Raw genomic sequence first — 14,482 nt, 5'->3', positions numbered from 1 at the left:
GGGGGTCACAGGACATTTATTGAAAAATGGAGGAGACAACAGAGGGAAGGGGAGGGGGCTGGGACCCGGCACTGCCCCGGGCTGGGGGGGTTTGCTGTCCCCATCTGTACCATATTCACAAATAAATACTGGGGAGGGGTGGCGGGGCAGGGCTGGGGGCTGCGGGAACCAAGAGCAGCCCAGCAGAAGCCAAACCAGCTGGAAGCAGCCCCAAAGGCAGGGAGGGGCCGCGTTACCCCCCGCCGCAGCCGGCGCCGAGCCAGCACCGAGAGCAGAGCGGGGCCAGGACGGGCCGGGAGGTTCTGCTGGCCCCGAGAGCCCCGCCCTGCACGGGGAGGGAAATCCGGGTGTGTGTGACCCCCCCAAAAATGGGGGTTCGGGGTTGCAACACCCCCCTGTGACAGGGGAGCAGTGCAGGGGGCTGTGGGGACACGGGGAGGGGAGGGGGGATGTGGGGAGGGGTCACTGAGCGGGGGGGTCACTCCCGAATGTACACCCGGGTGCACACAACGTCATCGGCCGTCATGGTCTGCGGGGAGAAGGGGGCGGTCACAGGTGTGGATGTGCCCCCCGTGTCCCCATCCAGCCCCTCCTGCACCCACTCTCCTCTTCCTGTCCCCTTTCCCCCCTCCTGTCCCCATCCCAGCTCCTCCTGTCCTATCTGCCCCCTCTTGTCCCCATCCACGCCCTCCTGTCCCCATCCCAGTGGGTTCCTGTCCCATCCGCCCCCTCCTGTCCCCTTTCCCCCTCTCCTGCCCCATCTGCCCCCTCCCGTCCCCATCCGCCCCCTCCTGTCCCCATCTCAGCCCTTCCTGTCCCCTTTCCCCCGCTCTTGCCCCCATTCTCCCCCTTCTGTCCCCATCTTCCTCCTCTCCTGTCCCATCCCAGTGCACTCCTGTCCCCATTCTCCCCCTCCTATCCCATTTGCCCCCTCCTGTCCCCTTTCCCCCCTCCTGTCCCATCTACCCCCTCCTGTCCCCATCTGCCCCTCTTGTCTCCTTTCCCTCCATCCTGTCCCATTCCAGCCCCCTCCTGTCCCCTTCCCAACACATTCCTGTCCCATCTATCCCCTCCTGTCCCCTTTCCCCCTCTCCTGTCCCCCCCCACCCACCCTGTCCCTATTCCTCCCCTCCTGTCCCCATTCCCTCCTTCCTGTCCCCATCCCAGCTCCGAGGGAGTTCCCAGCAGGCAGCGCTGCCCCCAAGCCCCGGTTGGCCCCGTTTGGCCCTGGTTGGTCCCAGTTGGCCCCGTTTGGCCCCGGTTCCCCGCTGTTCCCCTCACCAGGATGAGCTCGCCGTCGTTGCTCATCTCCCGGGACCAGCCCGTCCTGGGCCCGTCTCCCTTGAGCAGACGCTGCTCGCACACCATCTTGTTCTTGTTCTCATCCTCCCACCTGGCCAGGCTCTGTGGGCATGGGGGGCAGCGATGGGGGGGCGTGTGGGCACCCCTGGGCACCTCCTGCCCACCCCGGGCACCTCCTGCCCACCCCGGGGGCAGAACGGGGCATTTGTCCCTGTGCCAGGGGGGTGCGGGGGCACTGGGCATCAGGGGGGTACAGGGAGGGGATGGGGGCACAATGTGGGGTACAATGAGGGGATGGGGGCACAATGTGGGGTACAATGGGGGGATGATGGCACAGGAAGGGGTTGGGGGGCACAGGGAGAGAATGAGGGGCACAACAGGGGCCTGAGGGGCACAGGGAGAGGTTGATGGCACAGGGAAGAGGTTGGCAGGGAAGGGGTTGAGGGCACAAAGAGGGGATGGGGGCACAGGGAGGGGATGGGGGCACAACTGGGGCTGGAGGGCACGAGGAGGCTGGGGGCACAGGGAGGAGAGGATGGCACAGGAAAGGAGGTTGGGGGCACAGGGAGAGATTGAGGGGGGCACAATGAGGGGTTGGGGGCACAGGGAGGGGTTGGAGGCACAGGGAGAGATTGAGGGGCACAGTGAGGGGTTGGTGGGCACAGTGAGAGGTTGGAAGGGAAGGGGTTGGGGGCACAGGGAAGGGGATGGGGGCAAAACAGGGGTTGGGGGCACAGGGAAGGGTTGAGTGGCACAGTGAGGGGATGAGGGGCACCATGAGGGGTTGATGGCACAGGGAAGGGGATGGGGGGCACAGGAAAGGGGTTGAGAGGCATGGGGAGAGGTTAAGGGGCTCAGGGAGGGGATGAGGGGCACAGGGAGAGATTGAGGGGCACAATGAGGGATTGGGGGCACAGGGAGAGGTTGATGGCACAGGGAAGGGGTTGGGGGCACAGGAAAGGGGATGAGGGGCACAACAAGAGGATGATGGCACAGAAAAGGGGTTGATGGCATGGAGGGGGGAACAGGGAAGGGGATGAGGGGCACAATGGGGGGTTGGGGGCACAGGGAAGGGGATGGGTGGCACAACAAGGGGATGAGGGGCACAAAGAGGGGTTTAGGGTACAGGGAAAAAGTTTGGGGGAACAGGGAAGGGGATGGGGGCACAACAGGGGTTAGGGGGCACGGGGAAGGGGTTGAGGAGCACAACGAGGGGATGATGGCACAGGGAGGGGGTTGAGGGGCATGGGGAGAGGCTGAGGGGCACAGGGAAGGGACTGAGGGCACACAGAGAGGTTGAGGGGTACAATGAGGGGTTGGGGGCACAGAGAAGGGTTGAGGGGCACAACAAGGGGATGATGGCACAGGGAACGGATTGGGGGCACGGGGAAGGGGTTGGGGGGTACAATGAGGGGTTGGGGGCACAGGGATGGGATTGGGGTGCAGGAGGGGGTGGGGAGCTCAGGAAAGGCCTGGGGGGCACAAGGAGAGGTTGGGGTGCAGGAGCAGGGGGAGCAGCTGTGGGGAGAAGGGAGTGTGTGCACAGACAGACAGACACACACACACACAGAGTCACACTGACACTCAGACTGACACACTCACACATAGACACACTCACATGCACACACAGACACACACACACAATCACATTCACAGTCACACCCAGTCACACCCAGTCACACACTCACAGTCACACAGTTACACTCACAGTCACACAGTTACATTCACACAGTCATACTCACACACACAGTGACACAATCACACACACAGTCACACCCATACACTCACACTCATAGTCTCACACACTCACACTGACACACACAGTGTCACTCACACACACACTCACACTCTCATTCTCACACTCACACTCTCCCACACAGTCACCCTTATTCACAGTCACACTTTCACACTCTCACACTCACACACCCTCACTCACTCAGTCTCACACTCACTCATTCTCACACTCACACACTCTCTCATGCACACTCACACAGTGACACATCACACAATCTCACACACACTGTCTCCCACTCTCAATCTCACACACCTGCACTCACTCTCACACTCTCTCACTCTCACACACCCACTCTCCCTCTCCCCGCTGTGCCCCCGTGCCCGCCGCACCTTGCAGGGCCGCCCATCCACCGTCTGCTCCTCGAACTCCTCCCCGACCCTGAAGCGGATCTCGGTGGTGCGCACGGGGGTCGATGTGCGGATGTAGAAGCTCTCGCCGTCCCCGTCCTGCCGGATCTCCACCGCCGGCTTGGCCGCCGCCGCCACCGCGATCTTCCTCAGCATCACGTTCACGCCTGGGGGGCACGGTGACACCGAGAGGGCACAGTGACACTGAGAGGGCATGGTCACCCAGGGCACGGTGCCACTGAGAGGGCACGGTCACCCGGGGGCACGGTGACACCGAGAGGGCACGGTGACCGGGGGGACGGTGCCACCGAGAGGGCACAGTCATCCAGGGGCATGGTGCCACCAAGAGGGCACCGTGACGAAGGGGGCACGGTGACACCGAGAGGGCATGGTGACCGGGGGGACGGTGACACCGAGAGAACACAGTGACCCAGGGGCATGGTGCCACCAATAGGGCACGGTGACCGGGGGACACGGTGACACTGAGAGGGCACAGTCACCCAGGGCACGGTGACACTGAGAGTGCACGGTCACCCGGGGGAAGTGCGAGGCGTGGCACCGAGCATGCCCACTGACCCGGAGGGCAGGGTGGTGCCCGGTGACCAAGAGTGAGGTGGCACCGAGGGTGCCCGGTGACCCAGGGAGAGCGGTGGCACTGAGCAGTGCGCAGTGACCCAAGGGGAGCAGTGGTGCCCAGTGACCGGGGGAACACAGTGGCACCGAGAGTGCCCGGTGACCCAGGGGACAGGGTGGTGCCCAGTGACCCGGGGGGTGAGAGGTGGTGCCCGGTGACCAGGATGAGCGGTGGCACTGAGAGTGCCCGGTGACCAAGGGGGACACGGTGGTGCCCGGTGACTCGGGGTTGGAGACACGGTGCCACTGAGCGGGCACGGTGACCATGAGGGGGGAAACGGTGGCACCGAGTGTGCCCAGTGGGTGCGGTGGCACCGAGTGTGCCCGGTGACCCAGGGGGAGGGCATGGTGGCACTGAGAGTGCCCAGTTACCCGGGGGTGGCACCAATCATGCCCAGTGACCCAGGGGGGAGCCTGGTGGTACCCGGTGACTGGGGAGGACACGGTGGCAACGAGAGTGCCGGATACCTGAGGGGTGGCACCAGTCGTGCCCGATGACCCAGGAGGGGCACGGTGGCGCCCAGTGACTGGGTGGGGGCACGGTGGCACCGAGAGTGCCCAGTTACCCGGGGGTGGCACCAATCGTGCCCAGTGACCCAGGGGGAGCCCGGTGGTACCTGGTGACCCGGGGTGGGACACGGTGGCACCGAGAGTGCCCGGTGACCCAGGAGGGGCATGGTGGTGCCCAGTGACTGGGGAGGACACGGTGGCACCGAGAGTGCCCGGTGACCCAGGAGGGGCACGGTGGCGCCCAGTGACTGGGGGGGGGCACGGTGGCACTGAGAGTGCCCAGTTACCCGGGGGTGGCACCAATCGTGCCCAGTGACCCAGGGGGAGCCCGGTGGTGCCCAGTGACCCGGGGTGGGACACGGTGGCACCGAGAGTGCCCGGTGACCCAGGAGGGGCACGGTGGTGCCCAGTGACTGGGGGGGGGCACGGTGGCACCCGGTGCCCGTGGGCCAGCCCCGCTCTCTGCGCTGCCACCCCCAGGGCACAGCAAGGGCCGCAGGTGGCTCCAGGCAGCCCAAGGAGGGAGGGGAGGAACAGCCGAGCCCCCCCGGGCCACATCTGGCCACATCTGGCTCTCGTTACCTGCGGAGGGGGCGGCGGCGGCGCCGGATGCGCCCCGGGGAAGGCACGGGGGTGACAGCGGGGACAAGGGCCCCGCTCCCCGCCCGGTGTGACCTGTGTGACCCCCCCGGGGGTCCCGCCTTCCCCCCTCGGCAGCTGCGGCTTTGTCCCCGCTCATCCATCACGGCCCGCAGCCCCCGGCTGTCACCGGGGGGCTCTTTGGGGACATTGTTCCCGTGTCACCTCCCTGAGAGGGTCCCCGCACAAAGGAGGGGCTGCGGGAGCCGGACCCCCCCAATGGGACGGGACAAATCCCCTGCAAGCCCCCCACAACACCCCCAGGGCGGATTCACACCGGAGACCCCAAACAGGGCCCCCCAAATGATGGTAATGGGGGTGGGGGGGCACAAACAGCCCCCAAAGGGAGCAAAACCACGGCTGGGGGGGGTGGTGGGGTCTGTACCCCCCAAATCTGCCTTTATCCTCCCTAAATCTGCTTGTATCCCCCCTAAATCTGTCTGTACCCCCCAAATTTGCCTCTACCCCCCCAAATCTGCCTCTACTCCCCCTAAATCTGCCTCTATCCCCCCAAAATCTGCCTGTACCCCCCCAAATCTGCCTTTATCCCCCCTAAATCTGCCTGTACCCCCCAAATCTGTCTGTACCCCCCCAAATCTGCCTGTACCCCCCCAAATCTGCCTTTATCCCCCCTAAATCTGCCTGTACCCCCTCAAATCTGCCTGTACCCCCCCAAAATCTGTCTGTACCCACCCCAAATATGGCTTTATCCCCCCTAAATCTGCCTGTACCCCCTCAAATCTGCCTGTACCCCCCCTAAATCTGCCTGTACCCCCTCAAATCTGCCTGTACCCCCCAAAATCTGTCTGTACCCACCCAAATATGGCTTTATCCCCCTAAATCTGCCTGTACCCCCTCAAATCTGCCTGTACCCCCCCTAAATCTGCCTGTACCCCCTCAAATCTGCCTGTACCCCCCCAAAATCTGTCTGTACCCACCCCAAATATGGCTTTATCCCCCCAAAATCTGTCTGTACCTCCCTAAATCTGCCTGCACCCCCCCAAATCTGCCTGCACCCCCCAAATCTGCCTGCACCCCCCAAAATCTGTCTGTACCCCTCCCCAAAATCTGCCTGCATCCCCCCAAAATCTCTCTACCCCCCAAATCTGCCTGTACCCCGGGGGGAGCCCCCATTTGCGCCGTGGGAAAGCAGGAGGGTTCCGGGGGGGGTTTTTTGGCAGATTTATTTTCCTGCCGAGGTTTCCCCGAGCCGGTTCCATCAGCGGGGCCAGGGCGGGGAGCAGGGCAGAGCCGGGGGATCGGGAGTGAAACCCAAGAAAGCGATAATTATCCTGAAATATTCGTTCCCTATCCCCTAACCTGGAAAATATTTCTGCTCCGGGCTGGCGAGGAGCGGGTCAGGAGGAGGGGGGGGGGAGATGGATTTGATCGTGCGCAAAACCCCGGGGACCCCCCCAAATTCCAGCCCCCACCGTGAGTTCTGGCTCTCCCCACCCGCACTCGGCTCTGCCATGGGGCTGAGATGAGAAAGGGGAGAGAAGGACCCCAAAAACCCCACAAAAACCCCACAAAATCCCCACAAAATGGGTCCTGCTCGGGCTGGTTTGGGGGCACCGCTTGTCCACAAAATGGGGGGGAACAGGTGAACCCGCGGGAGATTTTGGGGCGGAGGGCGGAGGGGAGCACCAGGGTGGGGAAACTGAGGCAGGAAAGGGGTGGGGGATCCCTCGGGAGCGGCACCGTCGTGCCTGTGACTCCTCAGCGGGCACCGAGCGTCAGAGCACGGAGAAAAGGGGGAGCAAAAGGGATCCCCGCGGCACACGGCGGCTCCGGGCACCGCCGGGCTGCAAAAGGGTTTGGAGATGGGGAAAATGGGGGGAAAAATGGGGGGAACCCCCCGGCCCCCAGCGCAAAGGAACCCCGAGGATTGGGGGATCCACTCACCCAGAGCCTTCAGCAGCTCCTCGAAGTTCTCCGAGCTCTTCATCTTCCAGTTGCCGGAGAAGTTGGGCATCGCGGCTGCCAAGCTGGGGGGGCACAGGGTGGGCACAGGGTGGGCACAGGGAGGGGAATGAGCGCTCCGAGGGCTCCCTCGGTACCGGCACCGCCGCTCGCTCGCTCGCTCCGTCCGTCTGTCCGTCCGTGCCGTCCCGCCCGCGCCGTTTTATCGCCGGGCTGGTCCCACCCCCCTCGGCCCCGGCCCCGGTTTGGGGGCTCCGCGCTCACCTGCGGGCGGACAGAGCCCAGGCCGAGCCCCCCGCCCCGGTTTGGGGGTGTAGGTGCTGGTTGGAGCTCTGTCCGTGCCCCCCAAATCCCCCCGAGATCCGCACCCTGATCGGCTCCCCAGGCTGGGGCACCTCCCTGGGTCCCCCTGATCGTCAGCATCGCCCCCAAATCTGTCTCTACCCCTGCAAATCTGTCTGTACCTCCCTAAATCTGTCTGTATCCCCCCAAAACTGCCTGTACCCCACATGTGCTGCACCCCAAATCTGCCTATATCCCCCCAAATCTGCTTGTATCCCCCTATTCTGTCTGCACGCCCCCAAATCTGTCTGTATCCCCCAAGCTGCCTCTACCCCTGCAAATCTGCCTGTACCCCCCAAATCTGTCTGGAGCCCCCCCAAATCTGTTTGGAACCCCCCAAGCTGCCTTCACCCTCCAAACCTGTCAGTCCCCCCTAAATCTGCCTGTACCCCCCCAAATCTACCTCTACCCCCCAAATCTGCCTGTGCCCCCCCAAATCTGTCTGTACACCCCAAATCTGTCTGTACACCCCAAATCTGCTGTACCCCCCCAAATCTGTCTGTACCGCCCAAATCTGTCTCTAACCCCCAAATCTGTCTGTACCCCCAAATCTGCTTATATCCCCCCAAATCTGTCTGTCCCCCCCAAATCTGCCTCTACCCCCCCAAATCTGTCTCTACCCCCTAAATCTGCCTCTACCCCCCAAATCTGTCTGTACACCCCAAATCTGCTTATATCCCCCCTAAATCTGTCTGTACCCCCAAATCTGCCTGTACCCCCCAAATCTGTCTGTATCCCCAAATCTGCCTGTACCCCAAATCTGCTTATATCCCCCCAAAATCTGTCTGCACCCCCAAATCTGTTTGGAACCCCTCCCAAGCTGCCTTCACCCTCCAAACCTGTCAGTCCCGCCTAAATCTGCCTCTACCCCCCAAATCTCCTTGTATCCACCCCAAATCTGTCTGTACACCCCAAATCTGCCTCTACCCCCCAAATCTGTCTGCACCCCCAAATCTCACCGTACCCCCCGAGTGTGCCCAGGGCACGCGTGTTTGCACAGCTGTGTGACGCTGGCACGGGCACGTGTGGGTGCCTGTGCTCACTTGTGCACACGTGGGTTTGATCCTCGACTTTCCCAGCGTCACCATCGCACTCAAACTCACACAAAAACACTCCCAAACTCACAGAAAAAAAATCACATATAAACTCACACAAAAACTCACACAAAAATTCACACACAAAACTCAAAAACTCACACAAAAATTCACATATAAACTCACAAACTCACACAAAAACTCACACAAAAAACACACAAAAACTCACACACGAACTCACACAAACACTCCCAAACTCACAGAAAAATTCAGACACAAACTCAAAAAACTCACAAAAATTCACACAAAAACTCACACAAAAATTTCACACATAAACTCTCAAAAAATTCAGACACAAACTCAGAAACTCACACAAAAACTCACACACGAACTCACACAAACACTCCCAAACTCACAGAAAAATTCAGACATAAACTCAAAAAACTCACAAAAATTCACACAAAAACTCACACTCAAACTCACACAAACACTCCCAAACTCACAGAAAAAAATCACACATAAACTCACACAAAAACTCGCACAAAAATTCACACACAAACTCACACAAAAAATTCACACAAAAAATTCAGACACAAACTCAAAAACTCACAAAAAAATTCACACAAAAATTCACACACGAACTCACACAAATACTCCCAAACTCACAGAAAAATTCAGACATAAACTCAAAAAACTCACAAAAATTCACACTCAAACTCACACAAACATTCCCAAACTCACAGAAAAAAATCACACATAAACTCACACAAAAATTCACACATAAAATCAAAAACTGACACAAAAACTCACACAAAAATTCACACACAAAGTCACACAAAAATTCACACATAAACTCACAAGACTCACACAAAAACTCACACAAAAATTCAAAACACACACAAAAATTCACACATAAACTCACAAGACACACAAAAACTCACACAAAAATTCAAAATTCACACAAAAACACACAAAAATTCAAAACTCACACAAAAATTCAAAACTCACACAAAAATTCACACATAAATTCACAAGACTCACACAAAAACTCACACAAAAACTCAAAACTCACACAAAAACTCACACAAAAATTCAAAACTCACACAAAAGCTCCCTCCAAAGCCCCAGCCGTGTCTGCGCTCACCGGAGCTGCCACGGGCAGGTGGATCCCCCTCTCCCAGCCGGGTAAAAGCAGCTCCGAGGGATTTCCCGAGGTTTCCCAGCCCTGGGAAGGGCCGGCTGTGCCTCGGGGCCGCTTCTGGGCAAGAAAAGCCAGAAATGGCGTTTCTGGTTGAGCAGGAGCTCTGGGATGGAAGGAGGAGAGGAATCTTCTCTGATTTAAGGTGAAAAGGTTTCACAGAGCCCCCCCTGCTCGTGGTCACATCCCCCCAGTGCCCCCAGAAGCTCCGGTTGGGGCCAAGTCCCGGCTTGCTCATCCCTAATCCCCTGAAGAACAGGATTGCTCACCGGGCTCTGGCACAGCCTCACCTGCAGCAGGGCACGGACAGACAGAGGGACGGGCTGGGGAGGGGTCACCCCAAATCTGTCACTCCAGAGGTGCAGGAGAGGCCTCCCCCCGTGTGGAGTGGCTGGGGTTGGCTCTAAAACTGAGGGAAATGGGGGGAAATAATAATCTCCATTTCAAGGGGGGAAAAATAATCTCTATTCTAGGGGGGGGGACAAAAATCATCTCCATTCTAGGGGAAAAAAAATCATCTCCATTCCAGGGGGAAAAAAAATCATCTCCATTTTAGGGGGGAAAAAATAATCTCTATTCCAGGGGGGAAAAAATCATCTCCATTCTAGGGGGGAAAAAATCGTCTCCATTTTAGGGGGAAAAAATCATCTCCATTCGGGAGGGGGGAAATCATCTTTATTCCAGGAGGAAAAATCATCTCCATTCCAAGGGAAGGGGGAAAATCATCTCCATTTCGGGGGGAAAAAGTCATCTTCATTCTAGGGGGGGGAATAATCTCTATTCTAGGGGGGGAACAAAAATCATCTCCATTCTAGGGGAAAAAATATCATCTCCATTCAGAGGGGGGAAAAATAATCTCTATTCCAGGGGGGAAAAAATATCATCTCCATTCTAGGGGAAAAAAAATCATCTCCATTCAGGGGAGAAACAAAAATAATCTCTATTCTAGGGGGGAAACAAAAATCATCTCCATTCTAGGGGGAAAAAATACCATCTCCATTCGGGAGGGGGGAAATCATCTCCATTTCAGGGGGAAAAAGTCATCTCCATTCTAAGGGGGAAAAAATCTCATTCTAGGGGGGAAACAAAAATCATCTCCATTTTAGGGGGGAAAAATCATCTCCATTCAGAGGGGGGAAAAAATCATCTTTATTCCAGGAGGAAAAATCATCTCCATTCCGAGGGAAGGGGGAAAATCATCTCCATGTCAGGGTGAAAAAGTCATCTTCATTCTAGGGGGGGGAAATAATCTCTATTCTAGGGGGGAAACAAAAATAATCTCCATTCTAGGGGGAAAAAAATATCATCTCCATTCTAGAGGGGAAAAATAATCTCTATTCCAGGGGGGAAAATATCATCTCCATTCTGGAGGGGGGAAATAATCTCTATTCCAGGGGGGAAAAAATATCATCTCCATTCTAGGGGAAAAAAAATCATCTCCATTCAGGGGTGGGAGAAATAATCTCCATTTCAAGGGGGAAAAATTATCTTTATTCCAGGAGGAAAAATCATCTCCATTCCGGGGGAGGGGTGAAAAAATCATCTCCATTTCAAGGGGGAAAAATCATCTCTATTTCAAGGGTGGGAGAAAAAAAAATCATCTCTATTCCAGGGGGGAAAAATCATCTCCATTCAGGGAGGGAGAAAAAATCATCTCCATTTCAAGGGGGAAAAATCATCTCTATTTCGGGGGGGGGGGGAATAATTTCCATTCAGGGGGGGGAAAATAATCTCCACTCCAGGGGTGGGGGGGAAATCATCTTTATTCCAGGGGGGAAAAAATATCATCTCAATTTCAGGGGGGAAAAAATCATCTCTATTCTAGGGGGGAAGATAAAATCATCTCCATTCCGGGGTAGGTGGGTGGCGGGTCTGGGGTGGGATCTGCCTGCAAACCCCCAGGGCCCCCCGTGCTGGTACCATCACCCAGTGAGGCACAGCCCCACATCTGGAAGGGATTGTGCCGGGAAGGGCGGATGAAGCCTTCGCACCGCACCCTCCTCTCCCTCCCTCCCTCCCATGCCGGTGAAGGCCTGGCCCCAAATAACCCCCCCGGAGCGGCGGTCACCCCCGGGAAGGGCACGGATTCCCTGTGCCGCTGCCAGGGCAGCAGCAGCAGCCCCAGCTGGCTCAGCCTGCGGAAACATCCGGCACCATCCACCCCCTTTTCCCGGCAGAAATCCTCGCAAACCGCAGAAATCCCGAGTGCAAACCCCCCCAGCCCGGGCAGGGCTCCATCGCTGCTCAGGGACCCCCCCAAAATGCTGTCGGTGCCCCAGAGCCCCTCCTGGGAGGATTGGGGGGTGCTTGGGGATGTTTCCCCCTCCTCAGTGCTGGGAGGGGCTGTTGGGTACCCCCACCCCATAAAGGAGCTGAAGGTGTTTGGGGTCACCCCAATTTGGGAGAGAACACGGGGGGCTCCTCTGTGTGCGGGGTGAAGCCTGAGCAAGGCCAGGTCACCGCTGTCCCCCTCCCCACGTCCCCACAAATGTTCGGCAGCTGGCGGGACGCGGCCCCCACCCCCCGCCTCTGGCCACGGCCACGGCCGCTGCGGAAATGAGACACAGCTGGAAACACAGCTGGACGGCGAGAGCGAGCCCGGCCCGGCCCCGCGGCCGCTGCGACCCCCGGCTGTGCGGCGGGACGGAGCACACGTGCCCCGGAGCTCTGCCGGGCGGCCCCGGCGGGGGCTGACCCGGGCTGGGAGCCGTGCTCAGCTCCAGGACCTGCCCTGCTTCCAAACCCTGCCCTGGGCTGGCGACCCTCACTCAGCTCCAGGACCCCTCCTCAGCTCCAGGACCCTGCCCTGGTTCATGACCCTTAATTCCAGGACCCTTATTCAGCTCCAGGACCCTGCCCTGCCTCTGGACCCTCACTCAGCTCCAGGACCCTGCCCTGCCTCTGGACCCTCACTCAGCTCCAGGGACCCCGAACTGATTCCAGACCCTTAATTCCAGGACCCTTACTCAGCTCCAGGACCCTGCCCTGCCTCTGGACCCTCACTCAGCTCCAGGACCCTGACCTGATTCCAGACCCTTAATTCCAGGACCCTTACTCAGCTCCAGGACCTTTCTCAGCTCCAGTACTCTGCCCTGGTTCCAGACCCTTACTCAACTCCAGGACCTTTATTCAGCTCCAGGACCCCTGCTCAGTTCCAGGACCCTGCCCTGGGCCAGGACCCCTCCTCAGCTCCAGGACCCTGCCGTGGGCTGAGACCCTCACTCAGCTCCAGGACCCCTCCTCAACTTCAGAACCCTGCCCTGGTTCTAAAGCCTTAACTCCAGGACCCTTATTCAGCTCTAGGACTCCTCCTCAGCTCCAGAACCCTACCTCAGCTCCAGGACCTTTCCTGGATCTGGACCTTTCCTCAGCTCCAGGAATCTGTCCTGGTTCCAAAACCTTAACTCCAGGACCTTTATTCAGCTCCAGAACCCTGCCCTGGATCCAAAACCTTACTCAGCTGCAGGACCCCACCCGGGAGCCCAACGCTGGGACCCTCACTCAGCTCCAGGACCCTGCCTGGTTCTAACTTAACGACCTATCCCAGGACCTGCCAGTCAACCTTAACTCCAGGACTTTCACTCAGCCCGACCTGGCTTTTTGGACCCTTATCAGCTTCAGGACCTACCAGTCAGGACCCTGCCCCCAGTTCCAAACCCTTAACCCCAGGACCCTTATTCAGCTCCAGGACTTTGGTCTGGGACCCTCAGCTCCAGGACCCTGCCCTGGTTCTGGACCCTTCCTCAACCCCAGGGCCCCGCCCGGGCCCCAGACCCTGATCCAGCCCAACCCTGGGACCCTCACTCAGCTCCAGAACCCGCCTGCCAGACCCTGACCAGCCACCGGACCTTCCCATTACGATCGCCCAGCCCGGACCTTCCATTACCGGATCGCCCAGCCCCGACCTTCCAGCCGGCACCCCACCGTTCCAGCCACGAGGGACCCCAAGGTGAGATCACAGCCATCCCCCGGACCCTGCCCCGCATCCCGCACCCTCCGGGGGCTGGGGCCCGCCCGGCTGCTTCTCATTTCCAGGGCCATAAAGGCCTTTAACGACCGGCCATTTATAACCGCTGTAAAGCCCCTAATCACCGCCAGAGCCAGCGCAGACACAAAGGCTCCCGCCTGCTCCTCCGCCCTCCCACCTCCCGCCGCATTTTGGGGCTCGCACAGCTTTTCCCACCCCCACCCGGGTGAAATGAGCCCCCAAAACCCCGCAAGCTCCGTGGGATGCTCGGCCCCCAGCATTGCGGGAGGATCAAAATCCCCCCAAAAAAAGAGGAATGGCCTGTCCTGCTGTACCCCAAAAGCCTCCCTCGGGTTCCAGCGCCCCGAGCCAAGCGCAGCCACGTAAACACGAGGAAAAGCTGGAAAAAATGACGCACGGCGGGGGCTCGGGGCCGCGGCCAGCCCGGCGGGGGCGGCTGCGGGCTCGGCACCGGCACCGCTCCCGGTAACGGCGGCACCGGGGAGAAAACGAGGTGCAGGGGGGTCGGGAAGGGGCCAGCTCGGCTCTGGCAGGAAGAGGAGGTGGAGGAAGAGCAGATGGCGGAGGGTGCCGGGTGATGGCCCGGTAAGAGACCCCCCGCTCCCGCCCACCGGCACCGGGGGCTCCTCCCGCCGCCAGCCAAGGGAAGAGCTCTTGAATCATTTCTTTTTAATTAGGATTTTGCACATAAAGCTTTCAGTTCAAAGCGGTTCCCGACAAGGATCGGGCTGCCCTCCGGGGGTGTTCCCGGGGCAGCGCTGGGGGAATTCA

General features: G+C 59.1%; 1 protein-coding gene across 3 annotated transcripts; it reads right to left on the bottom strand.

Moving 5' to 3' along the window:
• CRABP2 (cellular retinoic acid binding protein 2) lies at positions 1 to 14,032 on the bottom strand. 3 transcript variants are annotated; one of them, XM_064732752.1, is made up of 5 exons: positions 14,026 to 14,032; positions 7,132 to 7,214; positions 3,427 to 3,611; positions 1,282 to 1,404; positions 1 to 529 (listed from the first exon to the last, which is right to left on the bottom strand). In XM_064732752.1, the coding sequence occupies exons 2-5, from the start codon at positions 7,199 to 7,201 to the stop codon at positions 479 to 481; spliced, it is 429 nt and encodes a 142-aa protein (XP_064588822.1). In that variant the 5' UTR covers positions 7,202 to 7,214; positions 14,026 to 14,032; the 3' UTR covers positions 1 to 478. The 3 variants fall into 3 exon arrangements, with proteins under 3 accessions (XP_064588822.1, XP_064588821.1, XP_064588823.1); XM_064732751.1 differs by lacking the exon at positions 14,026 to 14,032 and adding an exon at positions 9,629 to 9,750; XM_064732753.1 differs by lacking the exon at positions 14,026 to 14,032 and adding an exon at positions 9,670 to 9,715.
• Positions 14,033 to 14,482: the final 450 nt, after the last annotated feature.

Source organism: Zonotrichia leucophrys, chromosome 25 (genome assembly GCF_028769735.1).
Source record: "Zonotrichia leucophrys gambelii isolate GWCS_2022_RI chromosome 25, RI_Zleu_2.0, whole genome shotgun sequence".
Lineage (NCBI taxonomy): Eukaryota > Metazoa > Chordata > Aves > Passeriformes > Passerellidae > Zonotrichia > Zonotrichia leucophrys.
This window is presented reverse-complemented; position numbering and strand designations above follow the sequence as displayed.

Excerpts from the sequence above, each read along its gene's own strand:
- CRABP2 (XM_064732752.1), bottom strand. The coding sequence starts at position 7,201 with ATGCCCAACTTCTCCGGCAACTGGAAGATGAAGAGCTCGGAGAACTTC. Across the intron at positions 1,405-3,426 it reads TGGATGGGCGGCCCTGCAAG|AGCCTGGCCAGGTGGGAGGA; the intron begins GTGCGGCGGGCA and ends CCATGCCCACAG. Across the intron at positions 530-1,281 it reads ACGACGGCGAGCTCATCCTG|ACCATGACGGCCGATGACGT; the intron begins GTGAGGGGAACA and ends TTCTCCCCGCAG.